At 35.5% G+C, this 21,384-nt stretch overlaps 1 protein-coding gene across 1 annotated transcript in view; it reads left to right on the top strand.

The window, feature by feature from the left end:
* The window catches only part of MYO9A (myosin IXA), a 216,825-nt gene that overhangs the window by 30,144 nt on the left and 165,297 nt on the right, over window positions 1-21,384 (top strand). The window contains exons 8-10 of the mRNA XM_065900167.1: window positions 6,888-6,977; window positions 10,732-10,848; window positions 12,691-12,825. Of these exons, the coding sequence (XP_065756239.1) occupies window positions 6,888-6,977; window positions 10,732-10,848; window positions 12,691-12,825 (342 nt within the window). The remainder of the gene's footprint in view (window positions 1-6,887; window positions 6,978-10,731; window positions 10,849-12,690; window positions 12,826-21,384) is intronic.

The following is a 21,384-nucleotide window of genomic DNA, read 5'->3' as shown; positions in this document are numbered from 1 at the left end:
AATGACTTTATGGAGTCATGTTACCCCTAGTTTTACAGACTCCATTTATTTCCAGAATTACTTAGGTCAGCACCTTTTTTCCTCCCACCCCCTTCACTGAGGTTGTTCCATATATTTGTCATACAGTTTTCATGTCATGGTCTGTATTCTTTTCCTAAGATTCCCACAACATCTTAAATAATTTTCTAAAAATTTGTATACATTAAGATTCACTCTTTTTGCTATTTGCGTTGTGACAGATGCATAATGTCGTGTATCCTCCACTACATTATCATACAAAATAGTTTCACAGCCCCCAAAATTCCCTGTGCTTCACCTATTCAATCCATCACAGCAAACTACTGATCTTTTTACTAGCTCTGTAGGTTTGCCTTTTCCAGAATATAACATAATTAGAGTCATATAGTATGTAGCCTTTTCAGACTGATTTGTTTCACTTAGCAATATACATTTAAGATTCATCTGTGGCTTTTCCTGGATTGATAGCTCATTTCTCATTATTGCTGGGTAATATTCCATGGTGTGGATGTGGTTTATCCATTCATCTGTTGAAGAGCATGTTGATCATTTCCAGTTTTTTGCAATTATTAATAACCTTTTTTTCTGTTAAAATATCACTTATCTTTCAAATCTTGGTTCATATACTACTTCATGGGACTTAACCATATTAAAGGGCCTAAACTGACTCTATCAGCATAGAACATTTGCTTCTCCTTAGCGTAGTTCAGTATTGGCTTTGTAGCATAAAGTTAATTGTTTACCAGTTTGTGTCCATTATAGGGTGGTGGCAATGTTCTTTGAGAGCAATGGATGCCTCTTATTGATCTAACCTTACAGTGTTTATTATTTTGTACATGCCTTGCTGTTGCTTATTAACTTTAATGGAATGAGTTAGCCTGGAAGAAGGGTCAGGAGGGAGTACCTTGAATTGGAACTAGATTCACTCATTGGAAAGAAGTTCCAGGGTGTGGAGTGTGGTATCTGAAAGCTGTAATTTTGAAGGTCATGAGGGTCAGAAAACAGATGTATTTCAGGCAGGCATTTCAGGTGATATTTTAGTCAAACATTTGGTATTGTGGCTAGTGGTCTTTCTTATAAGTTCAGGCATTCAGCAAGTACCAAGGCTTCTGGTCCTAGTGCAGTATTACTTTTTTTGGTGAGAGACTAGTAAGAGGAATTCAGGCAATTTAAAGAGGTATTGGTAAAAAAAGGAGAAATCCAGTTCTGAAAATTGGACTTACCAGTGTCAAAGTTAGAGTAACAACTAAATGTGATTTGATAGCAAATCTCACTTTTGAACTCAAGCTTCTCAAATTCCTTCTTGTTATATATAGTTTGGACTGGTTCTAGGAATGGAGGTTTATTAAGTAGAAAGAAGATAATCTTCAAAGTCAACGAGCTGGAGAAGGTCTGAGAAGACCTACCAGGGTATCCTGCCTATGGTTAGATCTTATTTTTATTTATTATCATTATTTTTTTTTTATTTAAAATTTTTTTTGGCCGCGCGGCTTGTGGGATATGAGTTCCCCGACTGGGGATCGAACCTGGGCCCTCGGCAGTGAGAGCGCAGAGTCCTAACCACTGGACTGCCAGGGAATTCCCATAGTTAGATCTTATTTTTAAATATGATTTTCTCTAATTGATTAACATTGATAATGATAATTGGAACCTTAAGGCTTTCATTGAAATAAGATTGAAAGAGAGGCACAATAACTGGTTTAATTAAAATGTAAACTCTTTAGTAAAGGTTTAATTTAATTTCCCTCCTTCCCAAAGTGATTCAATTCAATAATAAATATAGATTTAGCTTCTAAGAACAAATAATGGTTTAATTTTATTTATTTTTTCCAATTATTTTTTGTAGTTACCTCAGGCAGTAGTGAATGGTTTGCATCTTCTGTGTACTAAATCCTATCTGGGGTAGAGGCTTGTGAAATTATTAAAAGCAAACAAGCTCCAATAGATTAGTTGTATTTAATTGTGGAGCATGTTTCTGTTGTGAAATATTAGAACCATCATCATTACCATAAATTGTTCAATTTTTAGTAGATTTATGTGTTTTGAGTATATTTAACATCTATTGAAACAATATTAAAGAATGAATTTTTAATATACATATCAGTTTCTCAATTAGGTGAATATGAGAAACATTGTAGATTGGATATTGAGCCCATTGCTAATTATTAATATTTTGTATTAATAAAGTGTATTTATTTATTGGCCTCAACACGCACCTTGCAGGATCTTAGTCCCCGACCAGGGATCATATCTTGGCCCCGGCAGTGAAAGTGCCGAGTCCTAACCACTGGGCTGCCAGGGAATTCCCTCAATAAAGTTTATTTTAAAAATTTAAAGTCATATATGCATGATTAAGACTATTCAGAAAATTATAGAGGTAGCTGATTGAAATATGAATTCAGTAATTTTTTTTGGATGTTTATCAAAATACAAGCAAGATTAGTGTGTTTTGTGTGATTGTGTATATGTGTAGATCTGTGTATGACCACTGTCAGGTTTTAGTGTCAGCATTAAATCAGCTCCTTAAAATGAATTGGGTGGTTTTTCATTCTTTAAATTTTTTTTCTGCATTTAAAAGAGGAATCATGGGCTTCCCTGGTGGCACAGTGGTTGAGAGTCCGCCTGCCGATGCAGGAGACATGGGTTTGTGCCCCGGTCTGGGAGGATCCCACATGCCGCGGAGCAGCTGCACCCATGGGCCATGGCCTCTGGGCCTGCGCGTCCGGAGCCTGTGCTCTGCGACGGGAGAGGCCACAGCGGTGAGAGGCCCGTGTACCACACACACAAAAAAAACGGTAAAAGAAAAAAAAGAGGAATCATTAGCAGAGAATAATATGTTCCTTAAAGATTTGAACAATATCAACCCTGTGACCAATTGTATTTGATGTTCTTCCAGTTAGTTTTGTGTTGACTGATTTCTCAGAATTTTCAAATCTGGCTTGAATTGATTTTGATAATTTATGTTGTTCTAGGAAATAATTTGTTGATTAAATGTTTAAAACTTACTACTTTTGCATTCTTTGTAAATATTTTGTTGATGTTTAAAAATTTTTTTTCTATGGTATTAGCTTTCAGCTTTCAATTTGTGTTTCTTAATTTTTTCTTTTGATATGTGAGATTTGTCTTTCTTATTTACTTTTTATGTATTGATTTCTATTTTAATATATTTTCTTCTTTTTTTCTGTTAAATTATGAAATGTTTTCAGCATACAATATATGTGGAAAACAGCATGATAAATCCCTATGTAGTTGAAACCTCATCCAAGTAATAAAATATTGCCTGTATTTGAAGTCCACTGTGTACTCTGCCCCCAGCAGAAGTAAACACTACTATGAATTTAGTTTTTTTCCAGTTTTTATTAATTGAAATTTTAAATGCAGTCGAAAGCAGAGAGAACCCCAAGTACCCCTCATATAATGAACATAACCCAAGTACCCATTGTTAAGCTTCATCACTTATTAATGTGGCCTCTCTCTTTTCATCTATATCTTCACCTCTGTTCCTTCCCAATTCTTTTAAAACAAATTCCAAAACATCCCAAATATCTAAAAGATAATTTAGATGTTTTAAAAATATTCACAATAATTAAGAACCTACTGTATAGCACAGGGAACCCTACTCAATACTGTGTAATGACCTGTATGGGAAGAGAATCTAAAAAAAGAGTGGATATATGTATATGATTAACTGATTCACCTTGCTGCACACTTGAAACTAACACAACACTGCAAATCAACTATACTCTAACAAAAATTTTAAAAAACTTCACAATATTATTAAAACACCTAAAAATAATTAAGTTGTTTTTTAGTCTCAAACATATAGTCAGTGTTCAGATTTTCTTTTTCGTTTATGATTTCTCTACAGTTTCTTATTTTTCATTGAGTTATAATTGACATACAGCATTAGTTTCAAGTATAAAGCATAACATTTCAATATCCCTATATATTTCAAAATGTTCACAGTAAGTCTGGTCGACATCTTTCAGCATAGATAATTACAAAAAATTTATTTTCCTGTGATTAGGACTTTTAAGATCAACTCTCTTAGCAAGTTTCAAATACGGATTACAGTTTTTATTGACTGTTGTCACCATGCTGTACATTACATCCCCATGACATGTGACATTTATTTTATAACTGGAAGTTTGTACTGTTTTGACTTGAATTTAGTTTTTGTCATTCCTATTCTTGTTTTAACACTTTCAGAATAGGTAGATGTTTCTTTCCATAAAGAATATATAGTTTTGTTTTTCTGCATGTTTTCAGACTTTATATAAATGTTATACTATATGTATCATTCTAAAACTTGACTTTTTCACTTCATATTTTGTTTTTGAGATTTTTCAGTGCTGGTTTATATATTCTAGATTCTTATTTTTAGCTGTTGTATAAAATTCTATTATATGAATAAAACATACTTTATCTTTTTTAGTGGGGAGTGAAGTTGTTTGTTATTTTCTATTTATAGATAGTACTATGACAGGCATTCTTGTACATGTCTCCTTGTTAACGTGTGAGAATTATTCTAGGGTATAGTCCAAGGAGTAGAATTCTTGGGTGATGGTATATACACATATTGAGCTTTACTGATACTGACAAATTACTCTCTACATGGTTGTACCAATTTATACAAGTGTATGGAAGTAACCTATGCTCCACGCTGTTGCCAGCTTACATTTGTTTGTTCCTTTAAAAAAAATTTCTTGAGTCTACTACATAGGTCATTTATTTTTAAATATTTTAATAATAATTGCTTACATGAACAAATATACCTCACAATAATACTACAGTGGTTTTTTAAAAAATTTACTTAATTTACTTATTTTTGGCTGCATTGGGTCTTCATTGCCGTGCATGGGCTTTCTCTAGTTGTGGCGAGCGGGGGCTACTCTTTGTTGTGGTGCACTGGCTTCTCATTGCAGTGGCTTCTCTTGTTGCGGAGCGCAGGCTCTAGGCACGTGGGCTCCAGTAGTTGTGGCACGTGGGCTCAGTAGTTGTGGCTCGCGGCCTCTAGAGCGCAGGCTCAGTAGTTGTGGTGCGCAGGCTTAGTTGCTCCATGGCATGTGGGATCTTCAGACCAGGGCTCGAACCTGTGTCCCCTGCATTGGCAGGTGGATTCTTAACCACTGCACCACTAGGGAAGCCCCTACAGTGGTTTTTATCACATATGTTTTTTCTTTGTTTTCTTAGTTTTGTCATTTTGTGTAATCTGGTATTAATAATTTTTTGTTGTTGTTCTTTGAAATATTTTAAATATATCTGAAAGGTTGAGGTTTTACATTTAAACTTTGGCTGTTCATTTTGTGAAGTTAATGTGCCTCAAATTGTTTCCATTTTTTGGAATTTGAAGATTGAGCAATGGATGCTTCATAAGAAGGTGTATTTTCCTTGTTGTGTAATCATATTTTAAAAATGGTCAACCTGTCATGAATTTGCTGGTGACAGGGTAATGCCTCACTCTCTTGTTTTATAACTCAGTTTCTCCTTGTATTCTAGTCTTTTTGCTTGATATATTTTATATCATATTGTTTACATAAAATTTTATGAATGTCAAAGCTTTATTATGTATGGATGCTTTTATAAAATGGACTTATTTTCCATTTCATGCCCATCAGCATGGCAAAAACCAAAAGTCTGATGATACCAAATATAGTCAAGGTTTGAAGAAATAAGAACTCTCAGTGCTTCTGCTAGAGAGAGCAAATGGGTAAAACTCATGTACAGGAGTTTGGCAATATCCTGTAAAGCTGAAAATAGGTACACTACAACCTGGTAATTCCACGTTCAGGTCTGTACTTCAGAGAAACTCTTGAACTCACATGCAAGAGTATTCACTGCAGTTTATTTTCTGATGGTGCAATGAATAGCATGAGTGTCTACAAGTAGGAGAATGGATTGTGCATGGTGGTAATTTATATAGTGAGATGCTATACAGCAGTTAAAATGAATAAGCTTGATCTAAATTATCAACATAGATCTCAAAAACATGTTTGTAATATAAAAACATGAACGGAAATTATACATATATATGTATGTGTGTATGGGTGTGTGTGTGTGTGTGTGTGTGTGTGTGTATAAAAACATGAACTGAAATGATACATGTGAAATTCATGATTGTATTGGCCTCTAGAGAGAGAGTAAGAACAAAGGAAGCATCAACTTTATCTTAAAGTTTAACATCTGTAAGTGAAAATAAACATCTGAAACATCAATAAGTATCCATTATAATGTCCCTGGAATTCAAAAAGTATTGTCACTTTTTAGTCCTTGTCTCCAGGTTGTGGGATTATGGTTGATTGTCTTAAAATATTTTTTGTGCCATTCTGTATTTTTCATATTCTGCACGATGAAACATGTTTCTCTGTTATGATCAGAAAGAAAACTTTAATTTAAAAAGACCCATCTTGGGCTTCCCTGGTGACGCAGTGGTTGAGAGTCCGCCTGCCGATGCAGGGGACACGGGTTTGTGCCCCGGTCCGGGAAGATCCCACATGCTGCTCCGCGGCTAGGCCCGTGAGCCATGGCCGCTGAGCCTGCACGTCCGGAGCCTGTGCTCCACAATGGGAGAGGCCACAACAGTGAGAGGCCCGCGTACCGCAAAAAAAAAAAAAATAAATAAAATAAAAATAAAAAGGCCCATCTGTCTTATTTACCCTTTGTGTCTTTTTTATGGTGAAGTATGGTGAGTGGGACACTTAAATTCCACTTTGGCCAATATTTAAATTGCCCAGTGTATTGTCTTTTTGTTTTTTCTCTGTTGCATATTTACTAATCCCAGTAATTTTTTTTCTCTATTTGACTTTTCAATAAATAATTCAACCATAGTCATAAATCTTTTATATTGAATTTACTTTTCTGCTGTATAGGTTAAAGAAGAGATGCTATTTGAAGCACTAGTTACAAGGAAGACCGTGACAGTGGGAGAAAAGCTTATTTTACCATACAAACTGGCAGAGGTATGAATAGATTTTCTTTGAAATTAAGGAACGCTGAACATTTTTAGAAGTTTAGGTTTATATTCTTTCTGTTAACAGAATGAAAATAACAGTATGGATTGAAATATTTTCTGGGCTCTTGAAATTTATCGTGAACTTTCTGTCAACTTGGAAACTTAAAGTTGAATGTAATTTTAAGCAATACGCTTACATTTTTCTCCAATGATCTCAATCTGATCACCGTTTTTAAGTTTCATAGTATTACTGTGGGATAAGTAGATGGTAGGTAGAATTATAAATAAGCAGTCCTTAACCCAAATGATTATTCCTTGTTGAGCACATCATATCTTCCAGCACATCATATTCTTTTGGTTTACTTTTTCATTGTTGGCCTCTCCTTTGCAGTTCTTTTTGTTTTTTCTTTTCTTCCTGACTTCTTAAAGATTGGGTGCCCTAGGACAGTCTTTGTCTTTTCTTCTCTATACTCTTTATCTAGATTTTCTCACTTAGTCCCATGGCTTTAAATATCATCTGTATAGTAAAGCTTCCAGGTAAGTTTTATTGCTATAGTGTGCCAATATTACTATTATACCACTCAGGTGTATAGGAGTAGGAAAGTTATTGAAAAACCTACTATTTTATGGTGAAGTTTTATGAAAGTGTTGAGAAATCAAACTGACAATTATAAAGATAGGACAGAATATGAGATTGGAAGTCAGAGAGGTGGGGAAACAGTGATTTAACTGTAGAGAATGCTTTCTAGGCAGACATTGAATAATTTATCCCATTGATCCATTTACCCATTTTTGGGGTCTCTCCTGATTGTACCTACAGGTCCACATTTCTTCATTATGTCAGGTATCTTATATCGTATTTTATAGTTGCCAACTTTGAGAGGTCCTTTCTAGACAAGAGAAAAAGCCAAACCGTTTTAAGAGTTTTGTTCATCTTTTACATAAAAGTTCAATGCTTTTATATTTTCTTTCTCAACTTTTTTCATTATTAAATATTTCTTTATGTTTATTTACATGTTTAACTTTAACATTTTAAGATTATTTTTGTAGCCCCTGCTTTATTTTTGTTTATGTTTGTTTGGTATATTTATTTGTTTAGTAAATATTTGAAAACACTTTTTGTGCCTGGAATTGTGCTAGGCATTATGAGTAAAATGAAGAGCAGTCCTTAAGGATTCTAGTATTTTGTCTGAAGAGCAATGGAAAGAAGGGTTTTAAGCAAAAAAGTTGCCTTAGATATTTTTTTAAGGACAATCTGGCAGCAGTGTGAAAAAATTAGTTGGAGGAGAGCGTGTTAGTTTTCTATAGCTGTGTAACAAACTTAGTGACTTACTATAATACAGATTTATTATCTGACAGTTTCCATGAATCATCAGTCTGGGCACAGGTTAGCTGGGTCCTCTGCTCAGGGTTTCACCAGGCTGAAGTCAAGATATTCATGATGGCTGTGATCTTATCTGAGACTCAACATCCTCTTCTAAGTTCACAGGTTGTTGACAGGATTCACTTCCTTGCAGTTGTAGGACTGAGATCCATAATTTCTTGTTGGCTGTTAGGGGCCATTCTCAGCACCTAGAGTCTACTTGCCATTTCCTGCCATGTGGTCCTGTACACAACATGGCAGTTTGCTTCTTCAAGGCCAGCAGGAGAATCTCTGATGGATGGGCTCAGTCCCTAGTAAGTCAGCTCTACCCAAGACAGTATCTCTTGGGTTAACTAAAAAATTCAGCTGATTTTGGGCCACTATTATATCTTTAAAACCCCTTCACCCTTGTCATATAACAAAAGATAGTTATGGGAGTGAAATCCATCATTTACAGTCCTGTTCACACTTACTGGGAGAGGATATAGAGAACACGTACACCTGGTGATGGGAATCATTCTAACCCAGAGGGCAAGAGTGAATGTGGAATGATGAGTTTGGAGGCTATAGTAGTTAGTACTCCTGAGGAGAAAGATGCTTGCTGCTATGTCTAGAATGGTGACCTACTGATAGGGAGAAATGGATGTATTTAAAAAGAAAGAAATTTAGATGGTAAAATCAACAAGATTGGGCAATGATTTGCTTAGTGGGAAGCAGGGAGGAAGAAGGAGATGTCAAGGATGAATCCTGATTTTCTGGTACACACAACTGTAGAATATTGGTACCATTCAGTGAGACAGGAAACACTGAACGAGATCTTGTTTGAGTGAGAAAATAATTAATTGGTATTTGGGCTTATTGAGGTTAAGCTGTGATAGGCAGAACTGCATTTCAGAGAAAAGAGGCTAAAAGTATAATATTGGGAGTTACAGTGTAAATAGGCATTATATTTGTATATTTGGATTGTCTATAAATCTATTAATTTGATATGGAGGTTTGTCTTTTAACTACAAAATTCAACTCATTTATATTCATTGTGATAACGAACATGTTTTCTTACTGTGTGTTTTAAAATATTTTGCTTTTGCTGAATTTAATCATATTGTCTTTATTCTTTTTCCTCTCCTCTGGGGAAAATAGAATGGTTATTCTCTCTATATATTCTACTATTGATTTTCTTTTTATTTTAAAGATACTTGGTTGATAACTTGCCTAAGAATAGACTTTTAGGGCCACATCCTTTTTTCTCTCAGAACTTCTAAACGTTTTCCAATTATTTTCAAGTGTCTAGTGTTGAAGACAGAGAATTTAATACCTGTCTTTTCTTTCCTATGTAGGTGATAGTTTAGGTAGGTAGATTTTGTTCTGGAAACTTGAGGGTTTTTTTTTTCCACTGAAATTCAGAAATTCATTCATCATCTATGTGTGGTCGGTTATAGTATTGTCTCCATTTTACAAATGTAAAAAAAGCTGTAGCCTAAGAGTTTAAGTAACTTGACCAAGGTCAAATAGCTGGAATAAGTAGAGAAACTGGGATTGGAAGATAGTCTAGCTCTTAATCAACACTCTCTACTTCCTCTAAAATTAAGAACATAGATATAAATATGTACCTGAATATACAAGCTGCAAAATAAGTCCCTAGATGAGAAGTACATAAATTATTAGGATTTGTATTCTTTTAAGTTCTAGGACTCAGCTTTCTAAGATACGTGCCCCACAACCCTCTTTTTAGGTTGCGGTACTTTCTAAATGTTGGATTTTCTTTAAGTAATAGACTTCATTTTTTAGACTAATTTCAGATTTACACAAAAATTGAGCAGATAGTACAGAGAATTTCCATAAACTGGGGAAAGCTTGAGGTGAGGGGAAAAAGTAAATCACGTAACTCCATAATGAAAGAATTGTTACTGTTTGGGGTTGGAGAATTTCTAAAGGTTACTGTGGATGACAAGCTGAAGACAGCCAGGAGTGTAATTGTGGTGGTGTGACTAGGATTCCACAGATAACTGATGCCTTTTTGATAATTGATTCCTATGCCTGGAATACTCTTCCCCACTTTAGCTGGCGAAGTTCATTTATTTATAAAGTTTCTATTCTACCTTCTTTACTAGGTGAAATATATACCCCAGTTTTCAGTTAAAGTGTTTTGAAATGTGTGGACTCATGTTTTGTTTCCTTTATCTTTCATGGCAGTTTAAGCCTGGATTCCCTGAGTTGGATTAAATTAATGAGTATATATGAAAAACTTCAATTGTAGGTTATTTATATTGAAAGAAAAATTAATTTCTAATTCAGGATAATAAGCTTTCTTTCTTGAATGAGAACAAAACACTTTGTTATAGTATCTTAGTCAGATTGTTGCCAATTTCACTTAGACTCCTAACTTTTTTTTTTCCAGGCTGTGACAGTGAGGAACTCCATGGCTAAGTCTTTATATAGTGCCCTGTTTGACTGGATAGTTTTTCGGATTAATCATGCACTTATGAATAGTAAAGATTTGGAGCAAAATACCAAGGTAGACATATATTGGATTATAATATATTTTTCCTGAAAAACTGTTTTAATAAAATGGGTAATGCATAAAATTTAAAAACATAGAATTATATAGAGTAATAAGTATCACCTTTTATCTGTATTCCCTGCTATTTCTCTCCTTATTTCTGCTTCTATGACCCTATTCAGCAAAACTGTTTTGTGTGTCTTTCCAGAGCTTTTTTCATATGTACTTACATTCCTATAGATGTACATGTGCAGAGTTGCTTTTAAACATAAAAATAGGATCATGCTATCTGTATTGTTTCTAATTTGTATTTTTTTTACCTGGTTATGTCTTGAAATATATCTAGACCTCATTTTTAATATTTAAATGTAAAACATAAATATTTAAATGTAAAATTGCTCTTACATGACCTTTTCATGCTTTGAGTAAGCCCACAGGTAGAAAGTTGATTTTAATTCTAACCTAATACACCAAGTTGACTTATTTTTTTAAATTAATTAATTAATTTTATTTTTGGCTGCATTGGGTCTTCACTGCAGTGCATGGGCTTCTCATTGCAGTGGCTTCTCTTGTTGTGGAGCATGGGCTCTAGGCATGTGGGCTCCAGTAGTTGTGGCACGTGGGCTCAGTAGTTGTGGCTTGCGGGCTCTAGAGCACAGGCTCAGTAGTTATGGCGCATGGGCTTAGTTGCTCTGTGGCATGTGGGATGTTGCCAGACCAGGGCTCGAACCCATGTCCCCTGCATTGGCAGGCGCATTCTTAACCACTGCGCCACCAGGGAAGTCCCAAGTTGACTTATTTTTGAAGATCATTATTTTCACTGTTTTTTTTAAGGGCTTAGAATTAGTCAGCAGTATTAATCACACAAAATACTCTTAATGGAGACTTTTAAAAGTCTCTTACTATTTATCACTCATTACATCAGTTTGCCCAGTATCTCTCTTAGCACCAGTGGAGAAAAATCATTTTCATTTAATCAAAATTGTCATACAACTGTATTTTAAGAATAAGGTGGGGTGGTGAGAAGAATGGTGGTTTGGGATATTAGAACTGAATATTTATCATCCATAGTAAGAAGTTAGAAGGTAATTTCTGGAGGTAAAATATCAAGAAATAGAAGAATAAACATTTTTTACTATATTATACTATTCTTTACCAAACAACCTAAAAGATTTGAGTGTTGTTGACTTTATGGAGCAGAAATTGAGGGTGGAGAAGGGATTGTTGATTTTTGTTATAATCCTTTTAGAACTGTTTAATGTCATAAATCGTGTGTGTTTCTTTTTCTTGATAAAAAATTTTTAAAGTTTTAACTTCAAGAAACCACATATTCTGATATCCAGTTTCATTTCTAGCCTGTGTAAGACTAATTTAAACATACCTGTTAGCTTGATTCTTAATGCAGAATTTTATTGGGATAGAGAAGTCAAACTAGGAACAATTGCATGATCCTTTTGGCATAACCAGGCATAGCTAGGGGTAACCTAGCTTTACTTTAGTAACCTTCTGACTTTCCAATAGCCTGTTTTTCCCTTCCCTGTCTCTTGGGTTTTAGAGATTTGTGATATTGAGGTAACAGGTCATTAACTCTGCTTTGTACATTTCTGTAGAGTAATCAATGAATTACATGTGTTAAAACTTTGGATCTATTTTTATAACTAAGATAAAAAGAAAAAGATGAAGAAAAAGAGAACTAACATGCTTTTCATTTGTAGTATATTTTGACTGAACACTGGCCCCCCAAGTTTTCCTCTCCACTGCTGTTGAAGAACGTTTTGTTACTTATATTGTGAATATTATTCATGAAATAAATTTGAGCATCCTTTATTAACCATAATTCTTTTTCCTGTTTCACAGACTTTGTCCATTGGTGTTCTTGATATTTTTGGGTTTGAAGATTATGAAAATAACAGCTTTGAACAGTTCTGTATTAATTTTGCTAATGAACGCTTACAACACTACTTTAATCAGCATATCTTTAAATTGGAGCAGGTGAGTACCTGAATGTGTGTACACTTGCCCCCTTCCTGCTCCCTAAACCCTAACCCCCACCTTCACATACACACACACAATTTTTTTTTTTTTTTTTTTTTTGTGGTACGCGGGCCTCTCACTGCTGTGGCCTCTCCCACTGCGGAGCACAGGCTCCGGATGTGCAGGCTCTGTGGCCATGGCTCACGGGCCCAGCTGCTCCGCGGCACGCAGGATCCTCCTGGACCGGGGCACGAACCCGCGTCCCCTGCATCGGCAGGCAGACTCCCAACCACTGCGCCACCAGGGAAGCCCCATAAATTTTTGAGTCATAGTCGTGATAAGTATTTTAAGTGTTGTATTTCAATATAGATATTACTGACTTCATATTAGTGTAAGCAAATGACAGATCAGACCATAGTTTGGGGGCCTTATCACACAGGGTTTTCTTTTTTGTTTAATAGGCCTCAAGTATTAGAATCAATAATACATGCTTGTTTGACTGCACCTTTGAATGAAAAAATATGGGTTTGTTTTGAATTTTTGTTGATGTTTTTGATTTTTAATTGCTGCCATGGGCTTGGTTACTGTGTGTGTAATGTTAAGTATGGTTATTGTATTCCTTTGATCTCTTAGTTCGAGGATGGGATAGAGGAGCTTATTAACAGAATCTCAAATGAGCTCAGAATGTGGATACAAAGAAATAGGACAGTGTAGAGAGACCAAAATGAGTAACTAGATATTTCTTGTGAGAAGTTCAAATTGACTGAATTAGTGTAGAAAGAGCAAGCCATCAGTTTCTATGAGAATTCTTAGGGTAAATGCAGGGTTGAAGGAAATGTGGGCTCTTTTTCCAAGTCAAGTTTGAATTCAGTAACAAGTTGAGATTGTAGCCCAGAATTTCAGTTTGTATAAAAAGAAGCAGGGTTCACATTCACCTCAAAGGAAATAGTGAAGAAAATAAATGAACAGAAAACCACAACAGGTCTTTCCTGTCATTGAGGCTTGCCGTCCTCTGTCCTGGCTTTAAGCACTGCTGTTTTACTTCAAGAGTTATAAGGACTGATTGATATTCACACAAACAGCATTAGTCTTGGCCATTTTGATGATTCCTTAAAGTTTTTAACACATGACCTTTTAGCTAGACTCTTTTATAGAGCTGTTAAAAGATAGTATTATTTGTTATAATATCACCTAACATATATGTAGTGCTTACTCTTAAGTGGGTACTCTTTTTATTCTGGTGTTGCAAATGATGCCTAAAGCCTGTATTCAAAACACTCTGGCTTCATAATTCTTGCTTTTAATCAAAAGTTGAGCTGGGATTGGTTTCTTTACTCAATCCAGTGTTCTTTTTACTAGATTATGCTAAATCAGTATTTTTATCTCCTAAAATGGCTGTGTGTGTTGGAGGGGTGGAGGAATGCATTTTGTTGACAGCGTTTTGTATTTTTCAAAGAAAAGCATCAATTGCTCTGTGGATCATTAAACAGAAGACTGGTTAAATTGCTTTTGAAGAAGAAAGGTGTTCTCTTATTGTGAACTGAAATTATTCTTACCTTATTTAGAAGTCTAGATTAGCCATGCAGGAGCCATGAGAAATGCCTTACCTAAAAACATGTATAAAAATAAAACCTTACAGTTGATGGAAAATGTGTTCAAAACTACTTGGTGGGTGGGTGGTCCTCATTTATTTGCTACCCTGCATATCATAGTTGTGGGCAATGTGGTGGAATTATGGATCAAAAACATAGATACTAAGGTATAGCTTTTTTTTTCTTTCTTTTAAGTCTCAGTATTTTCTTCTGTTATTTGTGATGTAATGGGTAAGCTTTTGATGTGATTTTGGAAAGCTTAGTTTTGCCACCCCATCTATTTTTTTTTTTTTTTTTTTTTTTGCGGTACGCGGGCCTCTCACTGTTGTGGCCTCTCCCGTTGCAGAGCACAGGCTCTGGACGCGCAGGCTCAGTGGCCATGGCTCATGGGCCCAGCCGCTCCACGGCATGTGGGATCTTCCCGGACCGGGGCACGAACCGGTGTCCCCTGCATCGGCAGGTGGACTCTCAACCACTGCGCCACCAGGGAAGCCCGCACCACATCTATTTTATTCTTCCTTTCTCTCCCTCCTCGTGTTTTTCTACTTAAAATGGATTTTCTGGAAATAAGAGATTTAAGTCAGTTTAAATATTGAGTGTTTTATTTATTTGTGTATCACTGGTCTGGTACCTGTTATGAGATGGGTACTCAGGAACTATTTGTTAAATTCAGTTGAATAGAGAATCAGTTAAGTAGATTAAATTTTTTGAATAAATAAAACACAGAAATAAAAAAGTACCAAAGATGCTTTGGGAGGAAACATCTTGAAAATCTTGATTACTGAAGTTCACTTCTAAATTTTGCCCAAAATTAGTACATATGCACATAGGATGGGAGAGAGATGTAATAGGTGCCATGCAGGATGATAGGTATAAGGTAATCAGATATAAGGTAAAGTAGTGATATAAAGGATGAAATTGATTAGAACTTACTGAAAGTCTGCAAAGATTTCCCAGGGGTGATTCTGGAATAGAGTTTTGAATAGAAAGTTGAGCTCACCAGACTGTCAGTGGGGAAAAGATATTTTAAACAAAGGTAACAGTATCTTTAAAACTGTGAGGCATAGAATAGCACAGCAGTTTTGATGAATTGGAAATGATTCAATATAGCTAAAATATAGGACATAAGGATGGAGGCAGGAAGGGAGATAAGTTTGATGAAATAGCCTGGGGTCACAGAGTTGTGCAGAGAAGATTTTCTTTTAGAGAATGAGGAGCTATTTGAAGTATATTTAGCAGAGGATTTGAATTGGAACTGTGGAAGATGGATTAAAGAGAGGTGAACTGGAGAGAAGGACATAATCCGTGAGCCAGTTGAAGTAGTATGGGAGAGTGATTCTGAGTCCTGAATCAAGGTATTTATAGAGATAATGTGGAATAAGAGACAGATGAAAAGAGGTTTCTGTGATTTGAAAATCTGTTGCCTGTTACCATTTGTAATACTGCTCTTATTTCCTTTACTTGCTCAGAATTATTCCTTAGGTCATTGATTCATCAGTAAATCGAATAACAATTATGTATCAGGCACTGTTAGGCACTGAAGATAGACATTTTAGAGTTCAGGGATCTTACTGTGGAGTTCATAATCTAGTGAGTTGTTCTTTTGTCTATCCCACTTCTGGGGATGTCAGACTAGGAAATTTTGACGAAACTTGCTTGCAGAACACCTAAAAAAAAACTGAACAAAACATATTTGAAAGCATTGGAGTACCTTCAAATAAGTGAAGTTTTATAGGGCTTAGATATGTAAGCATGAAACTCAGGGATTTGAGCCCAGCATTCGGGGACTGCTTTGTTCCTAGAGACATTTCTGTTCTGGTAGAGGGCTGCCAGATTCTGAAAGAGTCAGGCTTGAGAATCTGAGAAGCCTAAATGGGTTTTCTCCAGATTAAAAAACAAGGAGGAACCCCCTGGCAACTCCCACAGGCTTTAGGTTGAAGACCTCAATGGGTTATATCTTAGAGTAAAGGTAAAGCAGAAATAGTGAAGGCATCATAGGGACTGAAGCCCAGTTTAAAATAATCTCAGTTCTTGACTGGGTTAAAATAGTGTAGAATTTCCAGCGTTCTTAGCCACCTGCTAAGAGCAAATTCAGTCTCCAGTGGAGGAAGAAATCATTATAGTGCTAAAGTTATCTCTATACTTTTTCATATACAAGCATTCAGGTTTTAACTGAGAAGTTTGTTTTTTAAGACATACAAGGAAGGAAACCAACATGAATAAGAACCAAGTGAGACAATAGACTATATACCATAGGGGATCCAGATAATGAGTTTATCAGACATGAACTTTAAAGTAACAGTTGTTTCAAGAAATTTTTTAAAGTGATAATTTTATTAAAGAACTACAAAATTTTTAAAAAATCCTAAGTTTAAGAAAATTTAAAACTAATTTAGAACTAAAGGAAAATTTTAAGAATTTAGAACTAAAAAGTAGAGTGAAATTAAAAACATTAGTTTTTCACAGTTCGTTAGATATAGCTTAAGAGAAAATTAGTGATGTGGAAGATTGGCCAGAAGAAATAACAGCCTGATGAATAAAGCTAAAAGAGGAAAATACAAACAGTGTAAGAGACATAGGGCATAGTAAAAAAATCTAACATCTGTGTAACAGGAATTCTGGAAAGATGTATGTGAAAGAGAGAGAATAGGATAGAAGCTGTATTTGAAAAAAGTGATGGCTGAGAATTTTCCAAAACTTAAAACATAAAACAAAAAAATTTCATCAAGCACACATTTGAGAAGCCCTAAGAATACAAAACATGATAAGAACAAAGACAGCCATACAGTAAGACAAAGACAGGGACTTCCCTGGTGGCACAGTGGTTAAGAATCTGCCTGCCAGTGCAGGGGACACGGGTTTGAGCCCTCGTCCGGGAAGATCCCACATACCATGGAGCAACTAAGCCCATGCGCCACAACTACTAAGCCTGTGATCTAGAGCCCGTGATCCACAACTACTGAGCCCTTGTGCCACAACTACTGAAGCCCGCACGCCTAGAGCCCATGCTCCACAACAAGAGAAGCCACTGCAGTGAGAAGCCCGCGCACGGCAATGAAGACCCAATGCGGCCAAAAAAAAAAAAAACCCCAATGAAAACAATATCTGAGAAGCAGCCAGAGATGGGGGAAACAGTACCTTTAAAGAAGCAACAATAAAGGCTTCCCTGGTGGCGCAGTGGTTGAGAGTCTGCCTGCTGTTGCAGGGGACACGGGTTTGTGCCCCGGTCCGGGAAGATCCCACATGCCGTGGAGCAGCTAGGCCCGTGAGCCATGGCTGCTGAGCCTGCACGTCTGGAGCCTGTGCTCCACAACGGGAGAGGCCACAACAGTGAGAGGCCCGCGTACCGCAAAAAAAAAAAAAGAAGCAACAATAAGATTGGAAGTCAGTCTTTCAGGGGAGACAGTGAATGCCAGAAGACAGTGGGATATTTTCCTTAAAACTGAAGCATGTTATTTAGGCAGTAACTAAATTATTCCTGTTGTCACTCAGAGTTGCAGGAATGAATGAAAAGCAATGAACAATGTAAAAAAGTGGGTGAATCTAAATGAATTTTAACAAAATTAGACAAAGATAAAAATATCTTTTGTGGTTTAATGTCTGTAGAACTAAAACATGTGAGTACAATAGCATTTAATTCAGGAAGGGATACAGAATTTAAGGTATTGTAATATCTTTGTATTAAATGCCAAGTGATAGAAGATTTTTTTCTCTGTTAGACATTGATCAGTTAAGAATGTGTCTTATAATTTTACGATAACCACCAAGTAATAAAAGAATATAAAACCCTCAAGTTAATATAGGAAGCAAGTGAAGTAAAAACAACTCTAGTAATACAAAAGAAAGCAAGAAAGAGGTATAAAAGCAATAACAAGAAAGCAGGACAAATAACAAATGGTAAGATGGTGATTTAATCCCACAAATACCAGTAATTGCATTAAATATAAATGGACTAATTACTCCAACTAGAAGCCAAAGATTGTCAGGCTGAATATAAAATAAGACTAAATCGTTCCTTCTAAGAGAGACTCTTTAAATATAAGCATACAGAAAGGTTAAAAGTAAAAGGATGGAAAAAGATTTAGCAAGCCTTAACAAAAACAAAAGAACTGATATAACTGTATTAGTATCACACTTTGAGCATTGCTAGAGATAAAAAAGGAGTATTTGATAATACTAAAAGGATCAGTTCATCAGAAAGTATACAATTCCAGATTTATAGGTACCTCATAATACGGCCTCAAAGTATATAAAACAAGAAATTGATAAAACTAAAAACAAATATATATTTGCAATTTTAGTGGAATATTTTAACATACCTTGCTGAATAGCTGATAGAACAATTAGACAAAAAATTGGTAAGGATACAGAAGATGTAAAGCACCCAGAGAATTGGGTGGGTGTGTTTTTTTGTTTGTTTGTTTTGCGGTACGCAGGCCTCTCACTGTTGTGGCCTCTCCCATTGTGGAGCACAGGCTCTGGACACGCAGGCTCAGCAGCCATGGCTCACGGGCCCAGCTGCTCCACGGCAAGTGGGATCTTCCCGGACCGGGACACGAACCCGTGTCCCCTGCGTCGGCAGGTGGACTCTCAACCACTGCGCCACCAGGGAAGCCTGGGTGGGTGCTTTTGAGGGTACCTAGTTCTGCCTGCCCTTGATGTCAGAATGCCAATTTCCCTGGGTCTGAGGCCTATATCAAATAAGGATATAGAAGATTTTTAAGGCAAATACTTATCTGACATATATAGATAACTGCAAATTTACAAAATTTGCTTATATACTGGACCATAAAACAAGGGTCAAATTTCACAGTTTTGAAATCACACAGATCTCAGTACAATAATGAATTTATATCAGAAACCAACAAGAAGATAACTAGAAAATACTTTATGATTAAAAATTAAGTAATGAATTTCTAGATAGCCTAGAAGTTGAAAAAAATTAGAAAATATATTGAACTTAATATATTACATATTAAAACTTGTGACTAAAGGTGCACTTGAGCCACTAAAGAAGTGTGACTAATGATTTACTTAGAGGAAAATTTTATAGCTGTTAGAAGATTTTAAGGTTGAAGAGCAACGATTAACAAATTGGAAAAAGATCAGCAAACTAAACCAAAGGAAAGTGGAAAGCGGGAAATAATAAAGAAAAAAAAGATTAAATAAAAGTGAAAACAAATATATTATGGGAGAGGATCAACAGAGTGAAAAGTAATACTTTGAAATGACTAATAACATTGATATAACCCTTAAGAAATTGGTGTGAGAGAGAGACAGAGAGGGATATAAATAGCCAGAATTCCAATGATAAAGACCACATAATTGTGTATCCTACACATGTTAAAAAGATAGTAGGATATACTAAACAGCTTCATGTCTGTAAGCCTTATTAAATGATATAAGAAAAAACTTTTCAAAACTGACACAGATGAAATACAAAGTTTAACTCTAGAACTATTAAAGAAATTGAATATGTAATTAAAAACCTTTCCATAAAGAACATTGAAAGCCAGAATGGCACCACTGATGAATTCTGCTGACTTTGAAAGAATTATTTTCAGTTTGACATAAATTCTTATGCGGAATAGAAAAAAAGGGGACAATTCTCAACACATTTTTGGGGCCAGGATAACATTACTTTCTAAATCTGTGAAGGATATTATTAGAAGTGGAAATTGTCAATTTCACTCATAAATGTAGACTTAAAAATTCTAAACAAATATATATCCAGCAAGATATATAAAAGGATAATACATCAGAACCAAATGGTGTTTTTCCTGTTGCATGTTACATCTAACCACCTATCAATTTAATTCATCTATTAACAAAACAAAAGAAAAAATTCATGGTGCTCTCAGTAGAAATGTAAAAAGCATTTGATAAATTTACATATTCATTCTTGTTAAAAACAAAACGAAACCCTTAGCAAGCTAGGTACATATAGAAGGGAACTTCCTGGTAAAGGGCATTTACAAAAAAACCAACAGTTAATGTCAAACTTAATGGAAATAGACTGAATGATTTCCTCCTAAGACTGAGAACAAGGCAAGGTTGTTTTCTAAGAATTTTTATCAGGAACACAGGCATGTGAGAACATCCAAATGGGAAGTAAACATAGGAAAAGATTTTTCACTTACTAGTCATTAGGGAAAATAAAATTAAAAACATAATTAAATATTCCTAAGCATTCACCAGGATGACTAAAATGGAAAAGTCTGACAATACAAGTATTAGAGAAATACTGTGCACCGGGAAGTCCCATTACACTGGTGGTAGGTGCATAAATTGATACAACCACTTTAGAAACCTGTTTGGCAGTATCTTCTGAGGTTATACATGTGTAGTTTATAAGCCTGTGGTTTCACGCTCAAAATGTATATAAATGTTCAACAAGAGTTTTATATAGAAATGTTCATAATGTCATTATTTTGAATGGCCAGAAATTGGAAATAAGTGTAATGTCTATTAATAGTATATAAATGGGTGAATACATTGTATATAAATACTCAACAGCATTGGTTCTCAAAGAGTGGTTCTTCTCCTACCCTACTGGTACCATTGACATCACCTGGGCACTCCTTAGAAATACAAATATAGGATCCCACCCTATACCTACTTATTCACAAATTCTGGGTTTGTGCCTTCTGTTTTTAACAAGCTCTCCACATGATTCTGTTGTATATTAAAGTTTGAGACTTAATCTCCATAGCCGATTTTGGCATACTTTTTCTGTAAAGGGACCAGACAAATCAGTGTTCTAGGTCTGGGGGGCCGTATGGTCTCAGCTCTGCTGTTACATTGAGAAAGTAGCCTGGACAATGCATAAATGAGCAAATGTTGTACTCCACAACCCCAGCCCTACAGCAATTAAAATGAATGAACTTTAGGTGCATCCTACAACATAATGTTGAGTAAAAGAAAAAAAGCCAGATGAAAAGAATATGTATTATATGATTCTATTTATATAATATTTATAAACAGG

This window comes from Phocoena phocoena, chromosome 2, assembly GCF_963924675.1.
Source record: "Phocoena phocoena chromosome 2, mPhoPho1.1, whole genome shotgun sequence".
NCBI classification, from domain to species: domain Eukaryota; kingdom Metazoa; phylum Chordata; class Mammalia; order Artiodactyla; family Phocoenidae; genus Phocoena; species Phocoena phocoena.
This window is presented reverse-complemented; position numbering and strand designations above follow the sequence as displayed.